The following is a 23,581-nucleotide window of genomic DNA, read 5'->3' as shown; positions in this document are numbered from 1 at the left end:
ACTTACGCTCCTAAGCAGTGCTGGCTCCAGCCCTGCATGTGACAACACATTAAGTAAGACCCATATTCTTGCACATGTGTGACCTATGGGGCAAAGACTCACCGGATTGCCATCCTGGCCCCTCTTTCCGGGCTCTCCCTGTTCTCCTCGGATGCCTGGCACACCCTGCAAACAAAACACCATGGCCTGAGCCCCATTCTCCACCATGTGTGCACACATATGTCATATCACTCATGGTGTGTCCCACAGAGACAGGGCATAAGGGGTAGGGAGCCTCACCTTGTCTCCTTTAGGTCCAGGGTCACCACCACTGCCCGGCTCCCCCTGTTTGGAGAAGACATCAGGTCAGGTCCTAGTATCAAAGTAGGGCTTGGGTTACAAGTTGACCCCACACGGACCTTAGCACCCTTGAGTCCAGGAGGTCCTTGCTCTCTAGTGGGTCTAGGACCCGCCTCTTCAATGGTCACCTGTAAGTACAAAATCACAGAGGGAAGAGGAGTCTGTCATATAGGATGTGAAGGGATCAGCTCAGGCCCCAGGATCACATAAAACTTATGGGGTTGAAGATACTTCATGGAGTATTTCTGGGGCCCAATCTCAGGCTAGCATCATCACTACCAGGCACAAGGCTGGGTGATCACCTTGGGACCAGGAGGGCCAGGTGGTCCAGGGAGGCCAGGAAGGCCATCTCTGCCCTGCAGAAGAAAAGAAGATGGTGGGGAGCTGTGCCAGCCAGCGCAGGCTCCAGGAAGGCCTGCTCCAGGGTGGCCTCCCCAGCACCCACCTGTTCTCCACGTTCTCCTTTCTCTCCCCGTTCTCCCTGGATACAAAGAGCTGGGTAAGGCCAGCATCCTCAGGGAGGCCAGCCTCGCCAGTCATCTCCCACCCCATCCTGGTCAGCCCCAGGCTCACCCTCTCTCCTGGCCTTCCTGCTTCCCCTGCGCCACCAGCCTGGCCTGGGAGTCCGGGAATGCCAGGCTTTCCAGGTTCCCCAGCAAGGCCAGGTGGACCAGCTGGGCCCCTTTCTCCAAGGGCCAGACCGGGAGGCCCCTGAGGGCCAGGGTCTCCACGCTCTCCCTTCAGTCCACGTTCTCCAGGAAAGCCAATGGGGCCCTGGGTGGGGGGAGAATGGTGACCTCCTGTGCCTTGAAAAATATGTCCTTCACAAGGCATACCCACCGAGCAGCCACCAGTCACTCACCTCCTTGCCTGGAAGGCCTCGCTCACCAGGGTCCCCCTTGGGGCCAGGTCTCCGCTCAGGCACAGGCAGGAAGCTGCCAGAACTCTCATCCCAGGTGTCCACAATCTCCCGCAGGGCTGACACCTGAGGGACAGTGAGGGTACATAGGATCAGGGCCTGTAACTTCATCCACAGGGCCCTGTGGACACAGCTTGTCCCCTTAGGGCCCCCACTTGACTCCGCTTTCACTTCTAAGCACCCTACCTTGATACCAGCTGTTTCCAGGAACCGCTCCGCATTCTGGGAACACAAAGATGGTAAAGAGCTATTCGTGCAAGAGAAGGCCCTATCTCCTGCCCTACACTGTCCCCTGAGAAACTTTCCGTCCGGAGGTCAGGGGTGAGGCCAACTGGAAGCACGTCTCTACCACCTGTACCTCCTTGACTGGAACCCCACCAGGGCAAGAGACTGAAGGGACTGAGCACAGAGGGCCAAACCCATAGAGTCCCACAGCAAGGGGAAAGAGAGAAGTGGCCGCTATGGATACACAGGCAAGGGTCAAGGGCCAGGGCTGACACACCAGCAAGCTGCCAGGTTCTCCTCGTAGGCCGCGTTCTCCAGGAAGACCCTAGAGACAAGAGGTTGGCTGCTGGGACCCAGCCAGTGGGATGTATGTACATTTAAGGGGAGTGGTGGCGCACGCCTTTAATCCCAGCACTTGGGAGGCAGAGGCTGGGGGATCACTGTGAGTTCGAGGTCAGCCTGGTCTACAAAGTGTGTCCAGGATGGCCAAGGCTACACAGAGAGACCCTGTCTTGAAAAAACAAACAAACAAACAAAAAAAAACCAACCAACCAAACAACCAAACAAAAACACTTAAGGGGAGGGCATAGCTGCATGGGTGGATGAAAATGGTGGGAACCTCACCTGCTCCCCTTTGGATCCAGTCTCTCCACGGTCACCCTGGAACACAGAATGATCCAGGGGAACATGTCTCCTAACCTTGCTCAGCCCCTTCATGGCACTCCTTACCCAACATAGGTGCGCTACTCACCTTAGGACCCGTAATTCCTGGGACACCAGGGAACCCCTGGAATACGGTGGAACATAAGGGAATCACATAAGTCAAGGCATCCCAGGAGGGTAGCCCAGGAAACATAATGAGCTACCGACACCAAGTCCTAGCATTACCCTAGACACTCACCTGGCCGGGAGGACCGACCTGCCCGGGGAGACCTGGAGGACCCTGGAGTCCAGGATTACCAGGAGCTCCACGCTCACCCTTGGGACCATCAGGACCCTGTAGAGGAAACAGTCAGCATCCAGGGTCCCAGGGAAGAAGTGAACAGTATTTCTCATAGGGTCATGATCAGGGATCACAGAATATTAAAAAACCTCAAGTACTCACTTCTCTTCCTGGGGCGCCTGAATCTCCCTTTTCCCCCTAAGGAAAACAAGGCTTTTTAGACATGGTCCAACCTGAGGCTGCAGCATCCTCCAAGGGAGGGGCCTACCTTCCTTCCATCTTCTCCAGGGTCTCCAGGTTCTCCCTGTGGGCAGAAGATTCATAAGCCTAAACGATCTGGCTCTGAGACTGTGTGTCTAGATTTCAGATGACTGTAACTGAATTGGTTCTGCAGCTTCATGGCCGTGCATCTTAGAGTGACTGTGTCCACCCCAGAAAACGGTTGCGTGTCCATGGGTATGCCTACCTACATGGGATGTAAATATGCTATCACCATCCTCCTTTAGCTCTCTATATGTAACTCACATCCATGCAGACATAGTAAGTGTCTATGTCTTATGAGTGCACATATCAGCCGGGCATGGTAGCGCACATCTTTAAACCCCGGAACTTGGGAGGCAGAGGCAGGCGGATTGCTATGAGTTCGAAGCCAGCCTGGTCTACAAAGGGAGTCCAGGACAGCCAAGGCTATACAGAGAAACCATGTCTTGAAAATAAAACAAACAAACAAACCAACAGAGTGCACATATCCATATGTATGTTAGTAAATGTAACACAGGGCTCCATATGTCCTAGAAGGAGACTGTTTCTCTATCTGCATGTCACCGCCTATGTCTGACCATGAATTTACACACATACACTCAGGTTCCCAGTTCCTGAGAAACTCCATGTTTTTGTTTTTGTTTTTTTCAAGACAGAGTTTCTCTGTGTGGCCTTGGCTGTCGTGGATTCGCTTTATATACCAGGCTGGCCTTGAACTCACAGCGATCCGCCTGCCTCTGCCTCCCAAGTGCTGGGATTAAAGGCATGCGCCACCAGGCCCGGCTAGAAACTGCATGTTTTAACATGTGTCTGCAATCCTTACATGTATTTAAATATATATGGTCATGTGTATGGTGGTGACTATTGCTATAAATGCATGCCAGCATGTCCTCACATGTGTCATGGCAGAGCCATGGAACTTTGTTTCACTACATCATTGTCTAAGTGTTAACATGTCTCCACACGTCACTGAATGTGGCTTGATTCCCACATGTCTATTGCTTTCAACATGTTTCTGTGACTCTTTGACTGGACAGGTGGCTGTGGCTTATCTTGTCATGCACAGATCTGAAAGGACACACACACACACACACACACACACACACACGCATGCACGCACGCACACACGCACACACGCAGATCTAACTCACTGGGTCTACAAGGCTGCCCAGGTGTGCCCTAAAATACACTTAGGGTGCACTGTTACATCAGGAATATGTTCGGTACTACCTATGTCAGTACATATGTTTCGTGTGTTGTCTGTGTTTCTGGGCATGTCAGTGAACACATGGCCCTCTCTTTGCAGGTTTGGCAGCACTGCCTTAGGCACACTCACATTTTTCCCGTTCAGGCCAGGTTTGCCATCCTCGCCTGCCTTTCCCTGTGGAACAGAGCATTGGTCAGATCTCAGGGCTCAGGTGACAGTACGAAAAGGCTAAAAGGACAGCACGAAAGGCTGGACTCACTGGTACTCCAGGAGGGCCGGGGGGACCAGGTGGGCCATGTTCTCCTCGAAGGCCTGGAAGTCCCTGGGTGAAAAAAAATCATTGCTAGGATTGACAGGGTCTCTGAGGTGTCCCTTGGGACATGGTATCCCATAGCCTAGAAGGGTCCCCAGTATAGAGATTCAGGGGTCTTGTGGAAATTCTCTGAGGCCCAGATCCCATAAGTTAAGGGGACTCCAGCTTTGATTCCTAATAGAAGAACCCCAGAACCACCTGAGCTGCCCTGTTAAGATGTATAAGGCAGAGGTCAGCAAGGGGACTTAGGCGACCTGCCGACCGGGGACTGAGACCAACTGGCTCTGTTCTCATTGATACTGTGCCCTCTGCTGAACCCCAAGCCACCCTCCATTCTAGCATCTCCCCTAACTTACGTCTCTCCCAGGGTCCCCAGCTTTGCCTGAAGCACCCTAAGAAAAGATTCAAAGTTAGGCACGCAGAATGAGGGTCCGATGAACCCCAAAGCCTCATAGCACTGATACGCCCCACACACAAAGGCTCTGAGAGGGCAAACAGAAAACACTGGAGATGCCAAGACCAATCAGGTGAAGGGTGGGCTACAGGAAGAGGACAACTGTTACTCACATGTAACCCTGGGGGGCCAGGGGCTCCTGGTTTCCCATCCAGTCCGCTGCGGCCATCCAACCCTGGGGGCCCCCGATCGCCCTGAACAAAACAGAGGGGGCAGGAAGCCTTGAAAAGTGAGGCAGGTCTTACAGCCAACTTTACGTCTGAAAACTGATTTTGTTCTCTCACCTTGTCCCCCGCGAGGCCTCGAACACCTGGGTCTCCCTAGAGGGAACAAGGTCAGATAAAAGGTGATGGCATGGCAATGATGATGACACAGATTAAGGGGCAAAGCACACACTCACCTGTGGGCCTGGGGGTCCCCGCAGCCCATCGATGCCCTGAGGACAAAGGATGGAAGAATCAGAGTGAGTCAGACAGAAGAATTGGGTTTTCAGGACTCCAGCCCCGACAAGACCCATCACACTTACTCTTTGTCCAGAGGGTCCAGGGGGTCCAGGGTCACCCTTGGGTCCTGGAGGGCCTTCCTGCCCAGGCTCTCCCTGTGGCAGAGACAGGCTTGCTGAGGGAGCAGCTCCTCGGCCACTAGGTACACTTGAGCTAGGTCTAGTCATAAGGGCCACTGATCCTTCCCAGACTGGCAGCTTCACTGTACCCACAGACCCCAGTACCTTGTCTCTGGACCCAATTCCAGCATCCACCTGTGGGGGAGTGCTTAATTAGAACACCTGAAGGCCTGAAGGGCAAATGTGAGGCTGGAAAGTGGAAACGCAAGGGGCAGTGACGATCAATAGAGGTGTCAAGGGACTATGAGGGAAGTGGAGTGGACGAGTGGATACAGCAGTCAACGGGGAGGCGGGGGGCGGGGGGCGGCGGGCAGGGAAGGGAGATGACAGAGCAAGACCTAGCTCAACACCTACCAGTCGTCCAGGGGGACCCGGGGGGCCCTGGAAAAAGGAATTATAGGCATCAATAGGAGCCCCGAGGTTACCAGGCATCGAAGTTCAGAGTTGCCCAGGTTCAACTCTTCCCCCCTTACCCTAAAATACCCCGAGTCCCAGAAGGCAGCTAGGCCTGGAAGTAGCCATCAGTGCTCCCCCGAACCCCTTTAGCTTCCAGGTCTCGGTGTGAATGATGCCCACCAATGGCAGCCCACCCACGCCCAGGACCAGAACTGCTCACCGGCTCCCCACGGTCACCCTTGGGTCCAGATGATCCAGGGTTGCCCTGCAGAAGACAAGGGAGTCACTGTGGGCAGACTGCAATTGGGGAGAGGTTTAGAAGGTTTGGAAGGGCTCGTGGGGTCCTGCTGGCATTTGGGGAGTTCTCACAAAGGAGCTAAGGACTGTGAGGGTGAGCACTGAAGGAGAGGTGTGGGAATTGATGGATGAGTTGAGACTGAGGTCAGGGTTGAGGGGACAGTTGAGACTCACATTCCGTCCATCCTCTCCAGGGTCTCCCTGGTCTCCCTTCTCACCTACAGGTCCCCGGACCCCAGGTGCCCCCTGAGAAGAACAGCTGGTTTGACACACACTCTTTGGGCATTTTCAGGCTTTCCCATAAGCTTCTTCTTCTTCTTTATTATTTATTTATTTTTGGTTTTTTGAGACAGGGTTTCTCTGTGTAGCCTTAGCTGTCCTGGATTCACTTTGTAGACCAGGCTGGCCTCGAACTCACAGAGATCCGCCTGCCTCTGCCTCCCGAGTGCTGGGATTAGAGGTGTGTGCTACCACTGCCCGGCTCCCATGAGCTCCTATACTGCTTGTGTTCCCCATCACCCCAAAATCTGTGACAGAGTTTCCCACACCCCATAGTAGCTCCCTGTAGGTTCTCCTCTCCCATCTCTTATCACTTTCACTTCTAAATCCCTCCCTCCCTCCCTCTTACTTCACCCTTTATTTCTCCCTATGAAAACTCACCCGGAGGCCACGTTCTCCTGCTTTTCCAGGCAAACCAGGGTCGCCCTGCCGATGGATAGAAAAGTCACTCTGTGCAGGTGAGCTAGGATCTAACTGACTCAGTAAGCATGGGCAGAGATGGCTTGGGCACTATCTGGGCAGGTGCCAGAGGATGCACAGAACGATCTGCTAGGGCCCCAAGGTCCTCGGGGTCAGGATTCTAGGGCAGAGGTTCAAAAGCCACACCGGGGAGGAGTCTCACCGGGGTACCCTCGTCCCCTTTCTCTCCAGCTTCACCCTGTGAGACGAGAGAGAAGTCTTGGTCCTAAGGCCCCAGTGATACATGCAAACATCTATCCCTCATGGCACCCCCAGCTCCAGCCTCTCACGTCTCTTCCTCGGGGGCCAATGGGTCCTGGGGGACCAGGTCGTCCAGGATCTCCCTTCTCTCCAGGAGGCCCTGAGTCACCCTGTCAGGGAAACAAGAAAGAGAGGTGATATAGAACTGTCAACAGATAGCCTTTGAGAGAGGAGGAAACTCCAGAAACCCTGGGGTCATCCAAGGTCAAAGGCACTTACCGCGGGTCCTGCTCTTCCAGTGAGGCCAATGGGACCCTGAGAGCACAGGAGGGCAAGAGACTAGTCAGAGCTCTAGATACTTTACCCCCACCCTCTGTCACATTACCCCTAGCCCCACATGTATTCACCCGGTCTCCTTTGGGGCCAGGGTCTCCAGAAAGCGCCAACCCAGGTGGGCCCTGCAGATGGAATGATCAGGGTTCAGGAGTGCATGACCTCCACCTGTCCCTTCCCCCCAAAATGCTTTCCCCTCACTCACCGGTTCCCCTCTGATTCCGGCAGCTCCTCTGGGCCCAGGGAGCCCAGCCTCTCCCTAAAGGTGACAAAGGCTCTCAGTACTGGACCCAGATGCCATGTACTCCCATAACCCAGCAGCCATGCTTTGAGCCTTGTCATCTCTAGGTGGGACTCAAGATAGACCTGTGACCTTGACCTCACCCTTTTTCCCCCCTCAAAGATGTATTTATTTATTATATATAAAATGTTCTGCCCATATGTATGGCTGCCTGCCAGAAGAGGTCATTAGACCACATTTTATAGTGATACCACCATATACGCTTGTGAGCCACCATGTGGTTGGGGGGAATTGAACTCAGGACCTCTGGAAGAGCGGCCAGTGCTCTTATCCACTGAGCCATCTCTCCAGTCCTTGACCTCACCCTTTAGCAGCCTCCAGACGTACCTTTTCTCCTTTGGCTCCAGCACCACCAGGACCCTGAAAGCAAAAACAGGACAGACACAGCTCAGCCTGGACTAGGGATCATAGGACCAGTCTCCACAGTGGCGGAGATCTGTGGAGCTGGATGCCGGAGCTTAGTCTCTGCCTGGAGGTTGCAGACAGGCTCACTAATAACAAGGTAAGGGCTGTACAAAATGGACTGATGCCTGACACCATGTTCATGACTGCAAAATGGTCATAGGGTCGGAGGGACGCAGCCGGATGTCTGAGGACAGAGTACAGCATAGGGGGAATCACAAAGGTAGGCCTACCCAGGGCCAAGGTTGTGGAGCCACAGCCCTGAGCCAAAGTTCATATGTCACTGCTCTAGGACTAGGCTGGGCTCAGGACCCCATCTGCCCCTCACTCACCACTGCGGGATCCCCAGGACGACCAGGCTCTCCCTATGGAGAGATGACAGGGATAGAGGCAGGTCAAAGGCCATCTAGGAACCCAAGGTCCAAGTGTCCCTGCTACCAGGAAGTATGACATCCAGCCCATAACCTACCTTTTCTCCTCGGCGGCCAGTGGGTCCTGGTGGCCCCTGTACATGGAGACATTGTGAGTGCAAACAGGGAAGGAGGGAGGGACACAGCAAAGGCTTGTTCCTGACACCCCCATCAGCACGTCACAGACTCACCTCAGGACCCTCCACTCCAGGATGTCCAGCAACCCCGGGGAGCCCCTGGGGAAGAGAAACACAGTGGTGCTCCAGGTAGGCTGGGGCAGGTTAGGAAGGGATCACCGGGGACTGGGATTGAGATGGGCAGGGGTCAGACTCAGGAAGACAACAGAGATCAGTTCTGTTCAAGTCAGAAAACTCAAAGCTGGATCCCTGAGGCGGAGAGCTAGACCCTGCATCTCTAAGGAGTAGGTATCATTGCTGATGGGTAGAAGGGCGGGGCTGGAGGGATCAGGAGCAAGAAATCAGAACTAGGAGGGAACCAGAGCGCCTACAAGTCAGCTAGAACTGAGATCAAAGGGCTTACCTGGGGTCCCACTGGGCCAGGTGGTCCACGTTCACCCTGGCAGAATAGAATTGGTCAGAGCTGAGACGGCCCCAGGTCCTCCCAAGCTCCCTCAGCTTCCACATACCTTTTCTCCAGGTGCACCCAGCGTCCCTGTCAGTCCCCGGTCACCCTAAGGAGAGAGAAGACAGGGACTTTCAGAGAACCTCCAAATAAAGTGTGTGGATCTCCAACTACTAAAAACACAGCCTCTGAGCTCACCAGGACCGCATCTCCTACCCCTGCAGCCTCTGCTACCCTGTGGGAGGGTCCCAGACTGTAATGCATTACATCTGAATGCACCCCCGCCACACTTGGTACTCACTTTGGGCCCAGTAAGTCCAGGGGCTCCCCGCAGGCCCTGCAAAGGATGATTGGGAAGTTCAGAGACTTAGATTTGAGTACAAGGATGAAGCTGACGGCAGAAACTGGAGCTAACTCACCGGTTCACCCGGGGCTCCAGGTTGTCCTGGGAGGCCTGGGGCTCCATCCTCACAGTCACCCTGAAGGAGACACAAATGTCAGGAAGACCCAGGGGTGGCCTTGCCCATGGGCTACCAAGAGGTCAGGCTCCTACCTGCTCTCCCTTCTCTCCAGGGTGGCCAGCTGGGCCTTGGGGTCCAGGGCTGCCAGGAAGGCCCTTGAAGGAAGGAAGTAAACAAACTCATAAGTAAAGAGCTAGAAACGCCAGAACCCAACCACTGTCCCAGCAGAGCCCCCAAGGCCCCCTCACCGGAAGCCCAGGCTCGCCTTGTCCGGTGCCACCAATACCGGGTCCTGGGGGACCCTGTGGGGAAAAGTGAGTCACAGGAAGGCCATGAGATCCAGACTCCAAGCCATCCGCAGGATACCTGTCCCTCACTTACCCGTTCACCACGATCACCTTTGTCACCCTGAAAGAGACAGATCATGACCCCATGACTCTGGACCACACCTTCCTCCCCACAATCTGACCATACAAACAATGGGAGCCGCATATGGTGGAGCATACTATACATAATCCCAGTGCTTGGGAAGAAGAGGCAGGTGGATCTTTCTGGATTTGAGGCCAGCCTGGTCTACAGAGTGAGTTCCAGGCCAGCCAGGGCTACATAGAGAGACCCTGTCTCAAAACCTACCCCCTTTCCACCCAGCCCCCCCAAAAAAGAAATAATGGAGAACTGAGGAATGGGGGTTAAAGGCCAGGAGGGACAGTAAGGGTTGTATGGGTGCCAGTGGGGTCACCAAGTCTCTGCGCCACATGGTGTTAGTAAGACTATTTGGGGGATCATGCCATCACCTTCACTGATGTTCCAGGAAGCCCTGGGGGACCACGGGGTCCAGGGGGACCCTGAGAGAAGAGACCATACATAAGATGCTTTAGACCTGATTGTCACTTCCCGCTCCCGTCTCACACGCAGTCACATATCCTGGGACTCACTGAAGGTCCAGGGTCCCCTTGCCTTCCAGGAAGTCCTGTCCCTTCACCTCCAGTGACTTGCCCAGGCTTCCCCTGTGTGGGGTCAGAAAGCAGCTCTTAGGGTAGGGCAGGTGGAAGAAACCTCGAGCGGTGTCCCAGTTCTTCCTTGGCATGCTTCAGACCTGGTACAGGGTCTGGCCTGGAGCACCCCTGCTCCTCCATGGAATATCCCAGCCCTCCCTTCGCTTTCCCTTTCACCTACCGGCTCCCCCTTTGGGCCGCGAGGTCCTCGCTCTCCCTGAGGACAGAGCAGAGTGGAGGGCAGTACTTAGGACTCACGTGAGTCTCTGGGAGCTCCTCATGAGCCATGGCTGACCCCAGCCTCAGGCCCGCCACCCTATAGAAAGAACCCTAGAAGGCGCCGGGGAAGAAGATGGAGTACTTACGGGTTCCCCACGAGGGCCAGGCCACCCTGGGGAGCCCTGGAAATGAAGGTCAAACACAGAACAGTCAAAATTAGAACACCCATCCAAGGAATTGTCCCCCTGTGACCAGCAAGGGCAAGACTTACTCACCTTAACGCCAGGAGACCCGGGCACACCAGGGAGGCCAGGACTACCCGGAGGCCCTTCTGGGCCAGGAAAGCCCTAGAAAGGCAAAGAGATCAGAGCAAGAAAAGGTCCTCCAGCAATGTCCTGGTTTACATAAAGAACGCCATACCGTCAAGCATGGCTGCAAGCCCACAGGCTCCCAAGTGTTACCAGAGGCGAGTAATATGGCAGAGAAGAGCACCACTACCATCTAAGTGGATCCCAATGCCAGGCAAGAGGCCAGCCTCTCCAGAGGATCTCAAAGCCCTTTCTTTCCACTCCAGGACCTCTCCCTAATCTGGTGTGTTTATAATCCTCACTCAGGCCCCTAAGAATAGTCTGTGGGTATTTATTTACTTATTTACTATTTATTGAGACAGCATCTGCTACACAGTCTAGGTCAGCCTAAACATTGTGGCTTCCTCCGCTCTGCTTCGTGGGTGCTAGGGTGACAAGTGTCCACCACCATGCCCAGCTCATGCCCATGCCTCTAACTCTGCTCCTTCCTCTTGTCCCACACCCTCCAGGAACACTAGTGGGAGCACTTTAGTAACAACCAATAACCTCCATACTCACCCTCTCGCCTTTTGCTTGGGTACTTCCAGGGGGACCTTGTGGGCCAGGAGCACCAGTCCTGCCCTGAGTGAGAAGAGCAGGGTGAGGAGGCTGTAAGCCAGGCAGGAGGGAGGCAGGTGTGAGGAGGCACTCACCGGGAGCCCAGGGGGCCCAGGAGGTCCAGTCTGTCCTTGTGGTCCCTAAAAGGGGTGACCAGTGAGTCCTGTGCTTGTTGACCGTCTCTCCCCACTGACTCCCTGTTGTTCACCACCACAGGGCCGCTTACCGTCATTCCGGGTTCCCCCTTCTGGCCCTAGGAAGAGACATGTCAGAAGAGGGTAAGAGTAACCAGCCCTAGCCGTGGCCTTTGCCCACTCCTTCAACCCTGACCACGTACGCACCTTTGGACAGTGTACAGTGCAAGGCTCTGGTTGTGGCTGTGGACAAAAAGGTTCTTTGAGGCCAGGAAGTTTTAAAAGAACACCAAGGTCCCTCGTCCACTACCAGTCCCCAGAGGCCTTTTCCAAACCTGTATAGTCACAGCTGCCTGACACAGGGCTATTGCCAGACCACTGACTGCTCGGTCCAGGCTTGGGCCATTATCCGTGGCAAAGAAGTTCTGGATGGGGTCCATGCCTGGTGCCAAGCGACGCAGTTGCTCCGGGTCAGCTCCCTCCAAACCCAACATCATCACCTTGAGCCCTAAAAAGAGATCCAGCAATCTACATGACATCCTCACTGGGGCCACCCCAATTCCCAAGACCCCACCCCATCACTCCCACTGCTCACCAGAAGCCTGGGCCTCACGAATGGGGCTGAATATGTCCCCTCTCAGAGGCTCATCCACCAACAAGACCATCACCCCTGGCACTTGTTGACGGCGACCAGGAGCATTGGGTGCCAAGAGGTGGCTGTGAGCTGTGATCACAGCTGTGCCTGGAGAAAAGTGCACATCAGAACTCTGAGACACTGAGCTCCTGATGGGGAGCTCACGCCAATCGCAGCACTTACCTAGGTTGTTTCCACTTGGGTCCACATAGGGGATATCACGGATCTTTTGCAAAATGATGCTAAGATCATGGGAACTATTCAGTGGGAACAATGGGGAAGGCCGGTGACTGTAGGACAGCATGCCAACCTGGGTAAGGACAGACAGAGAACATGGAGGGAGTGATGGGGGCGCGGGGCGCACTCAGAGTCTGGAGAAAAAGAGACACAGGAGGTGTGACCAATCCTGAGCTGCTCCCCAGGGGTCAGTAATGATGGTAGGATAGTCACCCAGCAGGTGGGATGATCTGGAGCCTGGGGGAGAGCTGGGGAAAGCTGCACTCCACAGAGGATGGAGACATGGTGGAGGGTGAGGCACATGTAGAGGGGAGGGGCAGGGACAGGTGGAGTCTGGCTGCCTTTAGAGCCAAACCTGAGCAGCGTGTGGACCCAGAGGCCCGAGGGCAGACACCAGCCTTTCCAGGACCCTCCTTATAGCCTCTGCATTGTGAGTGTTGTCTCGAGTGGCATGCAACAGGAACACCACGTCCACCTGGCCGCGGGGACACACTGCACAAAAGAACTGAGTTAGCAGCATCGTTAGCCATGTCATGGTCCCCTCAGGCTTCTCCCTCTGTACCTTCCATACCTGGCTTTTGTCTGACAGAGACCTCAGGACCTGGTATGCCCCTGTGGATAGGTGTGAGAGAGAAGACGTAGGACACACCAGGTTCCAGGTTTGTCACTCTGTGGGAGCTTGAGGTCCCTGGCAGTGTCTGTGGGGCTCCAGGCACTTGTGCAGAGGACAATTTGGTTAAACAGGAGCTTCTCTATGGGACCCCCCACCCCATTACCACCCACAGCGCCTCTGGTCTTCATCTCACCCTGGCCAGCTCCTCTGAGTGGCTGCCAGGACAAGATATACCTGGATGCCCCAGGCACTGGGGTCCAGGTCAAAGTCACTGAGTCAATAGAGGTGTCTGCCACATGCAGCTCAGTGCTCGGGACATGACGGGGCTCTGAAAGAGAAATCAAAGACCAAAGGAGCTGATGCTGGGTACAGAGAGCATGACAGAGATATGAGATCCTGGAGCAGGTTCATTTTAGCAAAGCATCATGGGACCTCACGTTGGAATCTCCCTCACCACCACCCCGGCTTAGGGGAGGCACTATAGGAGTCACTTAGAGTGCAGAAAAGTAGGGTACCATCATCAATGCAGGCTGGTGAGTGCTCTAAAAGGCTCACCAGTGTATGCAGTCACCTTCCTAGAGGGCCCTTCTCCCGTCTGACCCAGGACACTCAGCCATACATGGTACAGCGTTGCTGGCTGCAGTCCACCCAGGTCGTAGCTGTTAGACTCGGGTCCCAAGATCCGGGACTGTTCCTGGCCACCTGAGAGTAAGGATCAGGGACATGGAGGAAGATGGTGACTAAAAACAGTGATGAATGTACCTCCCTCACCGCCTCTCAACAACCACACTGAGCGCTGCTAACCAGGACACCCTCCTGGTGAGCTCTACTCATATTCATCTTTACTCCGCCTGCCTCGCCACTGACCCTACCAGCCGCACCCTCTCAACACTGACTGTGCCCACCCACCTTGCTGACTAAGGCCCCATTGTTTTTGATTCTCCAGAGCTGGCTCCCTACTCCTTTCACCCATGTTGATGACTTCGCCCATAGGCCCCGGGTCCCTTAATCGGTCCTGATTTCTTACTAAGGCAGTGCTCACCCTCTGGTTGCCAATGCAGACGGAAGCCCAGCGCCTCAGGCACTCGCTCCCAACGCAGCCTCAAGGAGTCCTCACCACGCTGCACTACTTGAAGGGTCTCTAGAGGTGTTGGAGTCTCAGGCGCTTAAGAAAGAGCACTACAATCAGGGAGGCTCTGCGCCTTAGGCTGTACCGAGCCCACTTACTACATCCTCCCTGCCCTTTACCCACAGAGGCTCACTATAAAACCTTCTCGAATCCCCAGCACAAGTCCCTCCCCATAAGCCCCATCCCTTGAACACAAGCCCCAATCCAAGGCTTCTTCCAACCCAGAAATCCTCCTACGTGTGGTGACGATGACGGAAACGGGTGCACCCTCCCGGTCTCCAACAAATGCTGTCACTCTCACTGAGTAGCTGACTCCACCTTCGAGACCCCGTATCTCCGCAGAGTCTTTGTTTCCTGGGAGTATCTGGTGTCTCATAGGGCCACCTGGCCAGGCCAGTGAAGAAGAGGAGGAGTTAGGGGTATATGAAGCTAACCAGAGAGGGCAGTTGTAGCCAGCAAGGACAAGGGTCAGGTCACGGAGCCATACCTTCGCTACGTCCCCATGCCAGTCTATAGGATGTGGCTCCAGGGACACCTACCCAAGTGACCCGTACAACATCACTGGAAGCATTAAGGATTTGCAGTCTTGACACACTGCCCACAGGCTCAGGAGCTAGGGACAAAGGCCAGGTAAAGGTCAGGGGCCACTGGGTATCTAGCAGAGACAAGAGTGGCAAGGCAGCAAGCGAATGAAGGCTAGGCAAGGTTAGTGTGCCTGGGTCAGTGGAGGGAACTGTTTTTTTGTTTTTCCATACAGTGTTTCTTTGTGTAGCCTTGGCAGTCCTGGATTCACTTTGTGGACCAGGCTGGCCTTGAACTCACAGCAATTTGCCTGCCTCTGCCTCCAGAGTGTTGGGATTACAGGTACGCACTACCACGCCCAGCCAGTGGAGGGAACTTTAAGAGGAAGGTGGTCAGTGTTTCAGAGGCAAAGGTCACCACCATGGGTGGACACTCAGTCACCATGGGTGGGTTGTTCAGCATGGTCAGGAATGGAACCAGTACTTGGAGCAGCCAGAAATCCATAGCAGAGTCCACTCACCAGTTCTCACAACCACAGAGGCAGGGGCCCCATCCACTCCCGCTACATGGGTTCTCACACGCACTATATACTCTGTGTCAGGCTGTAGGCCGTCTATCTCAGCCACTGTGGCTTCCCCGGAAACCAACTGAGATTTCTCTGGACCTGGGATCAGGGATAGAGAGCGGTAACACCACAACTTGTCAGACCACCCAGTGTTCCATCCACTTGGACCTCCAAAGAATCTCAAGCCTCCATTCTATTCAGAAACTGCCTCCCGTAGCCCTCCTAAGCCCTTACCATGGCCTGAATGCCAGGAAACCCTGTATCCAGTGGTACCAGGAACTCCAGTCCAGGCAATGTTGATGGATGAGCTGTCAGCTTGAGTCACATGGACTCTCCTCACTGGGCCAAGTGGGTCTGGAGAGAGGGAACGGGGAACCTGGTAAAGTAGGCAGGAGGAGGATGGGAGAAGAGCGGGGTCTACTCGGTGAGGCGAGGGAAGGCTGAGTGTTTATAGGAGGCAGTGAGGGTTCATCAGAGGCTCAGTGGAAAGCTGGCTGGTAGCAGCAACCTGAGCGACAAAGTCTGACAGGATTGGATGGGAGCATTAGGAGACAGTGAGGACAGCAGGCAAAGGACAGAGTAAAGGTCTGAGAGGAGAGCTGGCTCCAGCAGAAGAGGAGGAAGCAGTAGGTTCTGAGGGATGAGGAGCAGAAATAAGAACGGTGGGAGCTGTGGGCGAGACCGCGGGGCAACATGGAGGGGACGGCGGGAGAGTGGGGATGGGGATAGAATGGCACGCAGAGTGGGAGAAATGGCAGTGTAAGCAATGAAAAGGGGCCACAGGAGTCTGAAGGGGACTGGAGGCAAAGAACCAAGAGATTGTCAGGTGCTGACCAGTTCCAGCCACGATGACCGCAGGGGGGCCCTCTTCACTCCCCCGAAGTGCTGACACAGCCACATGATAAGAGGTTCCAGGCAGCAGCCCCAGGATGTCCATGGCAGTAGAGTCTGGGGTGAGTGTCTGGCTGGATTCTGGACCTGGCATCACAGAGAAGTGAGGGCCTGGCCTCTGTACTGTCCGCTTACCTCCCCACACTCTGAGAGCTGCCCTCAGCAACCTGCACCCGCCACACTGACCACTGCCTGTCCTCCAGCTAATCCGAAATCCACTGGCTCCAGGGACAGGTCCCCAGGCCACTCTGATTCTTGTTGCATCTGATGCTAGAACCCGCAGTCCTGGGACAGTAAGTGGGGTTTCTGGATCTGGGGATTAGAGACAGGGGTGAGAGATCAAGATGGGACAGGAGCAAGTGAGTCACCATCCCCTATAAGTCTCCCAAAGAGCTCACCTCTGTGGATCCTTAGGGTGCTGGCGCCACCCTCGCGAGTGCCCACTCGAGCAGACACCCGCACTGTATAGCTAATCCCAGCACGAACATCATCTAAGTCAAAGGCTGTCTGTATCCCAGGGAGCAAAAGGGTCCGCTCAACCCCTAGAAAGAGGCAAAATGGGCAAGCAGGGGTCAGTATCACACACAGGGACACAGAACAGCAGCCAGTGACAGGCCTGGATACAATACAAGGAATCTCATGGGAGATGGGGAGACTGGATGGTGATGGGTAGGAAGAGAGGAAAACAGTAAGAGAAAATGATGTGGGGCTAAAGAGTCCATGGTGGCAACACAGGATAACAGGAGTCACCATTGAATGGGAACACTGGATGACAGGGGTTAGGACATAGCATCATGAGAGTCTGTGACCATGATGCAAGTTGTCAAGCCACGGATAGACGTTGACATAGGATGGCTGAGGTGAGTGTTGGATGAGGGCATGAGGTGAGAGAGTAGTCTGAGGGGACTTTTAGTGGGGAGGTGTGGGAATGTGAGGGATTGGGGGGATATGGAAGTCTGAAGGGGCACTCAGGCAAAGAATGGGGAGACCAGTCAGAATCTGACTAGTTTGAACCACTGACCACAGGGGGGCCCTCTTCTCTTCCTTGAGAAGGACAGAAGAAGGAAGGGCAGGCCTTAGAGCCTGTGGTGATGAAGAAGATGTGGGCAGAGTGGAGAGTTCTGAAGAGCAGGCTGGGGTACAGGAGGGGAAAGGCAGACCCCAAGGCCGTTCTGGTTCTGGAGGCTGTAGGAACCCAGCCGGAGTGGGAGGGTGCCGCAGGCTCTGGTGTGAGGAGACTCTGATGGCTCTTCTGCCTTACCCTGAGTGCTTCGTACAGTGACACGGTACTCAGTGGCACTGGGGACTGGGTCCCATGACACTCGCACCCGCTGTCCAGGCAGTTCTGTGGCTTGTAAATTCCTCAGCGGACTCACTGGCTGCTCTGGCCCTGTAAGAGAGGACAATGTAAGGCAGAGCAGAGTCACTAGGTCTTCCCAAACACCTAGGCATCCGGAGTGCTTACCAGTAGGGACCACAGTTGCAGGAGTGGCCACTTCACGGCCCTCCAGCAGGGTGTAGAGTGTAAGGCGGTACTCAGTGCCTGGCTGCAACCCATCCAACTGGTGATGGGTCACGTTAGAGAGAAATTTCATTTTCTGTGGGGGCTCCAAGCCTGCAGGATGGCAGGACCGGGTTGGCTGAATCAACGTCCCCATCCCACCCCCACCCCCACCCGCCCCACCCTTCACTTGCACTGACCACTCTCACGACCCCACTCCAATATGTAGCCACGGGCCTCAGGCACCAAGTTCCAGGAAAGGAGGATAGATGTGGGGCTCAGTACGACAGGCTGCAGGATCTGCTTGACAGCGGAGTCTACCCAGGACACATAGGTATCAGTGGCCTCTGCACCCTGCTCTGCCTGCCCACCCCAACCTAAAAAGGGGACCCAGGTTTCTCACCAGTGCGGGCAGTCAGAGACGTGGCAGGCCCCACACTGTGGCCAAATAAGGCACTCACAGTCACCTCATAGTCCGTGCTAGGCTCCAAGTGATATAAAAACACTGACCCCTGCCCAGAGCTCAGGTCCTGCTGCTGTGTCACCCCGCCTGTATTGGGACCATAGCAGAGGGTTCAGTGGGTCTTGTTGTTGTTGTTTTATTTTATTTGAGACAAGGCTTCTCTGTGTAGCCTTGGCTGTCCTGGATTCGCTTTGTAGACCAGGCTGGCCTTGAACTCACAGAGATCCACCTGCCTCTGCCTCTTTGTATAATAGATTACAGGTGTGTGCCACCATGCCCAGTTTATAGATTCAGAGAGTCTTATAGATTCAAGAATTGATAAATTTGTCCGTTCACACCTTTCACTTACCACTGAGGTCCCGCCATGCTACACGGTAGCCAGTGGCACCTGACACCCTCCTCCAGGCCACCAGCAGGCTGTGGGATGTGGTATTCTGGATGCTCAGCTCTAGCCCCTCCTCCGCAGCTGGGGAAAGGCCCCATCAGGGATCAGTAAAGCCCAAAGGAGAAAGGGATTTTGGGTGGTTAGGAGAATAGGATCAGAGGGTGACAGAATTGCTTACTGGTCCGAGCTGTCCCACTCACGGCCTCCCCGATGCTGTTGGCGTAGAGGGCGACCACAGTCACTTGGTATTCAGTTAGTGGCCGGAGACCCTGCAGTCGCATGCTGGTCTCGCCAGCTGGGACGTTCACCTGCCCAGGGCCAGAGTCATCTCATACAGTCCAGCCAAATTCTTAGCAGCCACCAACCACTGCTGACAGATTTCCTTACCTCCTGTCGCTCACTTGGCAGCGGCTGTCCCAGCCCTGTCAGAGGGGTGTACTGAACCTTGTAGCCAGTCACAGGGCCACTAGCCGCTGTCCACTGTACTCGCAAGGATTGGCTGCTTGGCTCAGACAGCACCAGGTCCCGGGGCCCAGATGGAATGTCATCTGCTGTGAATGGGGTTGGGGGCAGTATCCGGTCAGCAGGAAAGAGGGTCAGGGGTGAGGAGTCCATAGGTCAGCACTCCCAGGCTGGGGTTAGGACAGGAGCCCTGGGCCTGGGTACCCAGAATGGGCAGGGACTTACGAGGCAAGGTCACAGGCACACCACCAGCAGTGGTGCAGACCCTCTGGGAAATGAGGGGCAACAGCGTCCTCAAGATGCTGAAGTCATTGACGAAGAAGAAGAAATCACTGGTTGGCTGTGAGGCAACACGTTTCAGCTCCTCAGGGTCAGCATTCTTGATTCCTGAAGTGATGCCCAAACAGGGCTCAGTCACTCACACTTTCTCTGAATGGTCCCCACTCCAACTGACCTCTCGCCTCGGCTTGGTTCTCACCCACAGCAAACAGTTTGACTCCTTGGCCCTTCAGTTTTTGGGCAGCCGTGTCCACTAAGTCCTGGGACTTCCCGTCTGTGATCAGGATACAGACCTGGGATAGATGCCAAGACCAGTCAGGAAGGCTTTGGGCAGTAACTCTGGAGTCACACTTGGAGGCATGGGAGGTTTAGGGGACACCTTGGGGATGCCAGGTCGCGTAAGATGAGGCAGGAAGACGCGGTCAGAAACATGGTGAAGAGCGGCCCCTGTGCGCGTATTGCCACCCTTATAGCTGAGTTCACGGATGGCACGGATGGTGTCACCTCCAGAGCCGAGTGCATCCAGACCAAATTCTGTCCTGAGGGGAGGAAATGAGCTAGCAGAAAGGCAAGGGGTCCTGATCTCTTGCAGCCCTGGCTTCTGGGATGAGACCTCTTGAGAATTCCCCTGATTCTGAGATCCCAGACCTCCACCACAGAAGCCTCCACGTTAATAGGCTCCTTAGGTACAGCTTGGCATAGCAGTGTTGCTGGGCCTCAGCAGGACTGGAGACTAGGGGGGTTGGGGCGGCTAGGGGAGGTTGAGACACAAGATATCTGGTTAAAGGATTATAGGAGGAAGGATCCACTTGTAGGATGACAGACACTAGCCAAACAGAACAACTTCCTCTAGTGAGCAGAGGGCTGAAGGACTTGGGGAGCCCAAACATGGAGCCTCCAACAGGAACCCAGCACCTGGACCTCCTGGATTCCCTATGGCTATCCAGAACAGAAAACACAGTCATCCTGTCCTTCCTCCCATCCCCCCACCAAAGGACACTGGCTTAGTGGTGCTTCAGCACAGAACACTCTCCCCAGTTACCTTTACCTCTCTCCAGAGGAGGTCTTGCCTAGGGCCTATCTGGGCTCCCCAAAGTCTGTGTCTAGACTCTCTCCTCTCTGAGGAAGGGGTCTTGGGGCCTAATGTCCTGGCCCCAAGCCAGCTACTCACTGTGGGTCATCACTGTACTGCACTGTGGCAAATCGGACGCCCTGTGCGCTGGCTGCCCCTGAGAAAGGCAGTACCAGCCCCTCCAGGAATCCTCGCACTTCGCGGAAGTTGCTGCGGCCAATGGATGAAGAGCCATCCAGTAAGAACACGATGTCAGCGGAGTAAAGGCGCGTGCAGGTCACTGAAGCAGGAAGGAGATTGTGAGCTTTCTGGGAATCCAGCCACCCTCCCCTAGCACTGAGGTCCCCTGGGATTTGGGACCGCAAGGACAATAGGCCTCATCTGCATATGCAAACGAAGTCCCGGGAAGGTGTGTGCCTCCCTGGGTTGGAAGGAGCCCCAGTGGGGCTCAGAGAGGAGCCTCTCAGGGAGGGTTGGAGCACCGCGGGGGAGGATAAATTGCAAGCAGGGGTGTAGCTCTGAGGCTGAAGTCAGACTAGAGGGACTGTTGCCCGGCGGCCAAGGACGGAGGATTCAGCGTCTATCTAGGGAGCTCAAATTTGGGTGCCAACGGGATAGGGGGCAATTAGGGGATCCCAGAGTGGAATTCAGGGAGTCTGGGAAGAATTAGAAGTCTCCATGAAGAGTTTGAAGGATCCTCGGTGGGGAGATAAAGTCCGAGTTAGATGCATGGGTGACAGGGTGCTGAGCCTCAGAAGGTGCCCACCTCTATCTCTGGGCTGGGCCCACACTCCCGGCGCTCCGGCCAGGATCTCGGCAGCGCAGAGCACGGCGACCAGGAGCCGCAGCCTCATCCTGGGTGAGAGAAACCGTCAGCCAGGAACCCAAACTCTGTCCCTTATCTCCCGAGCCTTTGGAGGGTGGAAACCCAGTGCCCCCCCCCCCCATCCCAAGTTCTATTCTTGCCTGTGCGTCAGCCGGCTCCCTCTGCTGCAGCAAGTCCTGCAGGCACAGAGGAGAAAAGTCCCTGATCCCAGGAGGCGGAGCAGCAGGCGGGGACCAGGCGGCCCGCCCTCACCCACCTCCCCAGAGATCGCTCCCCCCACCCCACTTCTCCCGGATTTAAGATATGACACACTTAAGGGCAAGGGCCCGTTCCCTGGCTTCTGGGAATTTCCCAGGTTTTTGACAGATGCTGGGAGAGCACCCCAACCTCACTTAGGGTGACAGCCTTGAAGGCTTTTTAGTTGGAGTGACCAATGAAGTCATGCTACACTCTGAAATGTGGACAGGTTCCTGCAGACCATAGGGGTAGCAGCTGGAGCTGACTCACCCCAAGCCGGTGGGGGGGTGCCACGATGGAGCCTCAGGCCATAGGTCCTGACAAACCCAAATGCACATCATGTGAATCAGCCATGCTACTTCTGTCTGGTGGACCTCCTGTGCCACACCCTAGCTTTTATGAGAGGCAGAGCAGCCCCCAGCAAACGAGAGAGTCTGGGACTATCTTAGGGTCCCCAAGATCTCACTGGGCTGAATGTAAGCAATGCATTCCTGCTTTGGAAGAGACCTGCATCATGTTTTATCCTATCTGTCCATTTCAACGCCCCTCACTCCCTCCTGTGTCTTCCAGCAGACATTTGCCATCCAGCTGGGTTTGCAGAGGGGGAGGGCTGTCCATATGTTGAGGGATGGACCACCCACGCTGACAGCTCCTCTCTCAGGAATCTTCCTCCTGACGCCCATGCTCCCCCTGACAGGGACTGCCCCCCATCTACTTGCCTTCACTTTGGCCTGCAGGAATCCCCTGCTTCACCATACTCTTGTAGATCCTTTTTACTCAACTCCCTGACTACGCTGGGGGCCACCCAAGGACCATTTCCTTTCCTCCTTGCCTCAAGATTTCTAGCCTTCCTTTCCTAACTGACCCCTTCTCAACCCTTCCCCATGGACAGTCATTCTCAAATCCCACGCGTCAAGACCACTTTCCCAATGAGGTCTTTGGTTATACATGTATGTTTACTAGGTAGGTGACATCAAGACAGAGAGACACTCCTAAGAAAAGCAGCCGCCCGTTTGGACGTTTCCTTTATTTTCTACTCAGTCCTGTCCAGTTCAGCACAGACCATGGTGGGCCACTTCCAACCTGCCCGGCAAGCTCCCTCAGATCCACAGGCTGAGTGGGAAGATGGGGATGCGTGGAAATCCTGTTTCCCCTATGGCTGCCCAGAGCTGAACTTTCTAGCATGGCCAAACCTCAGGGTACAGAGGACCACCACCCAGTCCTATTTCCTTGTTGTCAGGTAAGCTGGAGGCCCCTTGTTACTGAAGACTCCCACTCCAGGGACACAGTGCTGTGTCTTCACAGATCCCAGAAACCTTTTCCAACATCAGGGTCTCCTCAGCAGTGTCCCAGGGCACCCCATCCCTAGGAGGTATGCTCCAGGTGAGGGCAGTAGAGAACCAGACATGTTCTCACGGCCTAGGGTGGGGGACAGCACCATAAAGATGCTATAGACGGTATGGACGTACATGTGTATGTGATGGTATGGCCATACATGTATATGTGAGCCCAGCCTTTATGGAAGATAGGAGGCCCAACTAAGAGAGCACTGGCATCAAAGCAAACCTCAGTATAACTGGAGTGCCCCTCAACTAAAGGCTCAGTGTAGGGCTGGAGGCGGCACTGGGAAGGGAGAAGGTCTATAGCAGCCAGCTTTTCAAGAACAGGGGCACGGCTCTCTAAGGCCCTTGGCTGCAGCACCCTGGTAAGCTTGCAGCTTCAGGTACACTACAGGAGACCTACACCTATCTGAGGCTCTTCCATTAGGGCAGTGGAGCCCTCAAGGGTGTGAGCGCTTCCTGCTCATGCTTCCTACCTTCAGTCATGTCTTGCCAGACGGCACCAAGTCTTCAAACAGGGTCCACATGCCATGTATCCTCAGATGGCACCATGTCTCCATCCAGGGTCCACATCCCACGTATCCTCAATACCTCCAAAGTCTTCACCAATACCGCGCATTGTCCCCTGACCCCCCCCACCCCTGTCTCTCCTTGCTTGTACTTCCACAGCTCCCTGTGGCCCTGACCAGAACCAGGGTCACCTCCATTGCCACAGAACTCTAGCCCAAGTCCCCACGCTAATGCACAGCATCTGCCAGGTTACTTCTC

At 55.1% G+C, this 23,581-nt stretch overlaps 1 protein-coding gene across 1 annotated transcript in view; it reads right to left on the bottom strand.

Moving 5' to 3' along the window:
• The window catches only part of Col7a1 (collagen type VII alpha 1 chain), a 32,716-nt gene extending 11,447 nt beyond the window's left edge, over positions 1-21,269 (bottom strand). Inside the window, exons 1-78 of the mRNA XM_051140362.1 lie at positions 21,177-21,269; positions 20,510-20,690; positions 19,718-19,877; positions 19,538-19,631; positions 19,285-19,446; positions 18,985-19,148; positions 18,776-18,905; positions 18,562-18,678; positions 18,153-18,299; positions 17,950-18,066; positions 17,714-17,863; positions 17,510-17,638; positions 16,647-16,790; positions 16,435-16,560; positions 16,192-16,335; positions 15,592-15,711; positions 15,313-15,456; positions 14,758-14,883; positions 14,508-14,654; positions 14,184-14,306; positions 13,697-13,843; positions 13,335-13,469; positions 13,100-13,243; positions 12,884-13,020; positions 12,475-12,601; positions 12,253-12,399; positions 11,993-12,165; positions 11,865-11,900; positions 11,750-11,776; positions 11,619-11,663; positions 11,485-11,547; positions 10,894-10,965; positions 10,765-10,800; positions 10,581-10,616; positions 10,340-10,411; positions 10,199-10,249; positions 9,786-9,812; positions 9,653-9,706; positions 9,497-9,559; positions 9,363-9,422; positions 9,245-9,280; positions 9,008-9,052; positions 8,902-8,937; positions 8,553-8,597; positions 8,421-8,456; positions 8,284-8,316; positions 7,877-7,909; positions 7,454-7,507; positions 7,323-7,373; positions 7,195-7,230; positions 7,005-7,085; positions 6,878-6,913; positions 6,637-6,681; positions 6,151-6,222; positions 5,900-5,944; positions 5,638-5,664; positions 5,389-5,418; positions 5,188-5,259; positions 5,062-5,097; positions 4,946-4,981; positions 4,775-4,855; positions 4,564-4,599; positions 4,154-4,216; positions 4,024-4,068; positions 2,695-2,730; positions 2,589-2,624; positions 2,385-2,480; positions 2,235-2,270; positions 2,108-2,143; positions 1,761-1,808; positions 1,445-1,480; positions 1,202-1,324; positions 913-1,113; positions 785-820; positions 642-695; positions 399-467; positions 280-324; positions 103-165 (exon numbers count right to left, since the gene is read on the bottom strand). Coding sequence (XP_050996319.1) covers positions 103-165; positions 280-324; positions 399-467; positions 642-695; positions 785-820; positions 913-1,113; positions 1,202-1,324; positions 1,445-1,480; positions 1,761-1,808; positions 2,108-2,143; positions 2,235-2,270; positions 2,385-2,480; positions 2,589-2,624; positions 2,695-2,730; positions 4,024-4,068; positions 4,154-4,216; positions 4,564-4,599; positions 4,775-4,855; positions 4,946-4,981; positions 5,062-5,097; positions 5,188-5,259; positions 5,389-5,418; positions 5,638-5,664; positions 5,900-5,944; positions 6,151-6,222; positions 6,637-6,681; positions 6,878-6,913; positions 7,005-7,085; positions 7,195-7,230; positions 7,323-7,373; positions 7,454-7,507; positions 7,877-7,909; positions 8,284-8,316; positions 8,421-8,456; positions 8,553-8,597; positions 8,902-8,937; positions 9,008-9,052; positions 9,245-9,280; positions 9,363-9,422; positions 9,497-9,559; positions 9,653-9,706; positions 9,786-9,812; positions 10,199-10,249; positions 10,340-10,411; positions 10,581-10,616; positions 10,765-10,800; positions 10,894-10,965; positions 11,485-11,547; positions 11,619-11,663; positions 11,750-11,776; positions 11,865-11,900; positions 11,993-12,165; positions 12,253-12,399; positions 12,475-12,601; positions 12,884-13,020; positions 13,100-13,243; positions 13,335-13,469; positions 13,697-13,843; positions 14,184-14,306; positions 14,508-14,654; positions 14,758-14,883; positions 15,313-15,456; positions 15,592-15,711; positions 16,192-16,335; positions 16,435-16,560; positions 16,647-16,790; positions 17,510-17,638; positions 17,714-17,863; positions 17,950-18,066; positions 18,153-18,299; positions 18,562-18,678; positions 18,776-18,905; positions 18,985-19,148; positions 19,285-19,446; positions 19,538-19,631; positions 19,718-19,877; positions 20,510-20,690; positions 21,177-21,264 — 6,390 coding nt within the window. The 5' untranslated portion in view covers positions 21,265-21,269. The remainder of the gene's footprint in view (positions 1-102; positions 166-279; positions 325-398; positions 468-641; positions 696-784; positions 821-912; positions 1,114-1,201; positions 1,325-1,444; positions 1,481-1,760; positions 1,809-2,107; positions 2,144-2,234; positions 2,271-2,384; positions 2,481-2,588; positions 2,625-2,694; positions 2,731-4,023; positions 4,069-4,153; positions 4,217-4,563; positions 4,600-4,774; positions 4,856-4,945; positions 4,982-5,061; positions 5,098-5,187; positions 5,260-5,388; positions 5,419-5,637; positions 5,665-5,899; positions 5,945-6,150; positions 6,223-6,636; positions 6,682-6,877; positions 6,914-7,004; positions 7,086-7,194; positions 7,231-7,322; positions 7,374-7,453; positions 7,508-7,876; positions 7,910-8,283; positions 8,317-8,420; positions 8,457-8,552; positions 8,598-8,901; positions 8,938-9,007; positions 9,053-9,244; positions 9,281-9,362; positions 9,423-9,496; positions 9,560-9,652; positions 9,707-9,785; positions 9,813-10,198; positions 10,250-10,339; positions 10,412-10,580; positions 10,617-10,764; positions 10,801-10,893; positions 10,966-11,484; positions 11,548-11,618; positions 11,664-11,749; positions 11,777-11,864; positions 11,901-11,992; positions 12,166-12,252; positions 12,400-12,474; positions 12,602-12,883; positions 13,021-13,099; positions 13,244-13,334; positions 13,470-13,696; positions 13,844-14,183; positions 14,307-14,507; positions 14,655-14,757; positions 14,884-15,312; positions 15,457-15,591; positions 15,712-16,191; positions 16,336-16,434; positions 16,561-16,646; positions 16,791-17,509; positions 17,639-17,713; positions 17,864-17,949; positions 18,067-18,152; positions 18,300-18,561; positions 18,679-18,775; positions 18,906-18,984; positions 19,149-19,284; positions 19,447-19,537; positions 19,632-19,717; positions 19,878-20,509; positions 20,691-21,176) is intronic.
• Positions 21,270-23,581: the final 2,312 nt, after the last annotated feature.

Source organism: Acomys russatus, chromosome 32 (assembly GCF_903995435.1).
Source record: "Acomys russatus chromosome 32, mAcoRus1.1, whole genome shotgun sequence".
Taxonomy (NCBI): Eukaryota; Metazoa; Chordata; class Mammalia; order Rodentia; family Muridae; genus Acomys; species Acomys russatus.
This window is presented reverse-complemented; position numbering and strand designations above follow the sequence as displayed.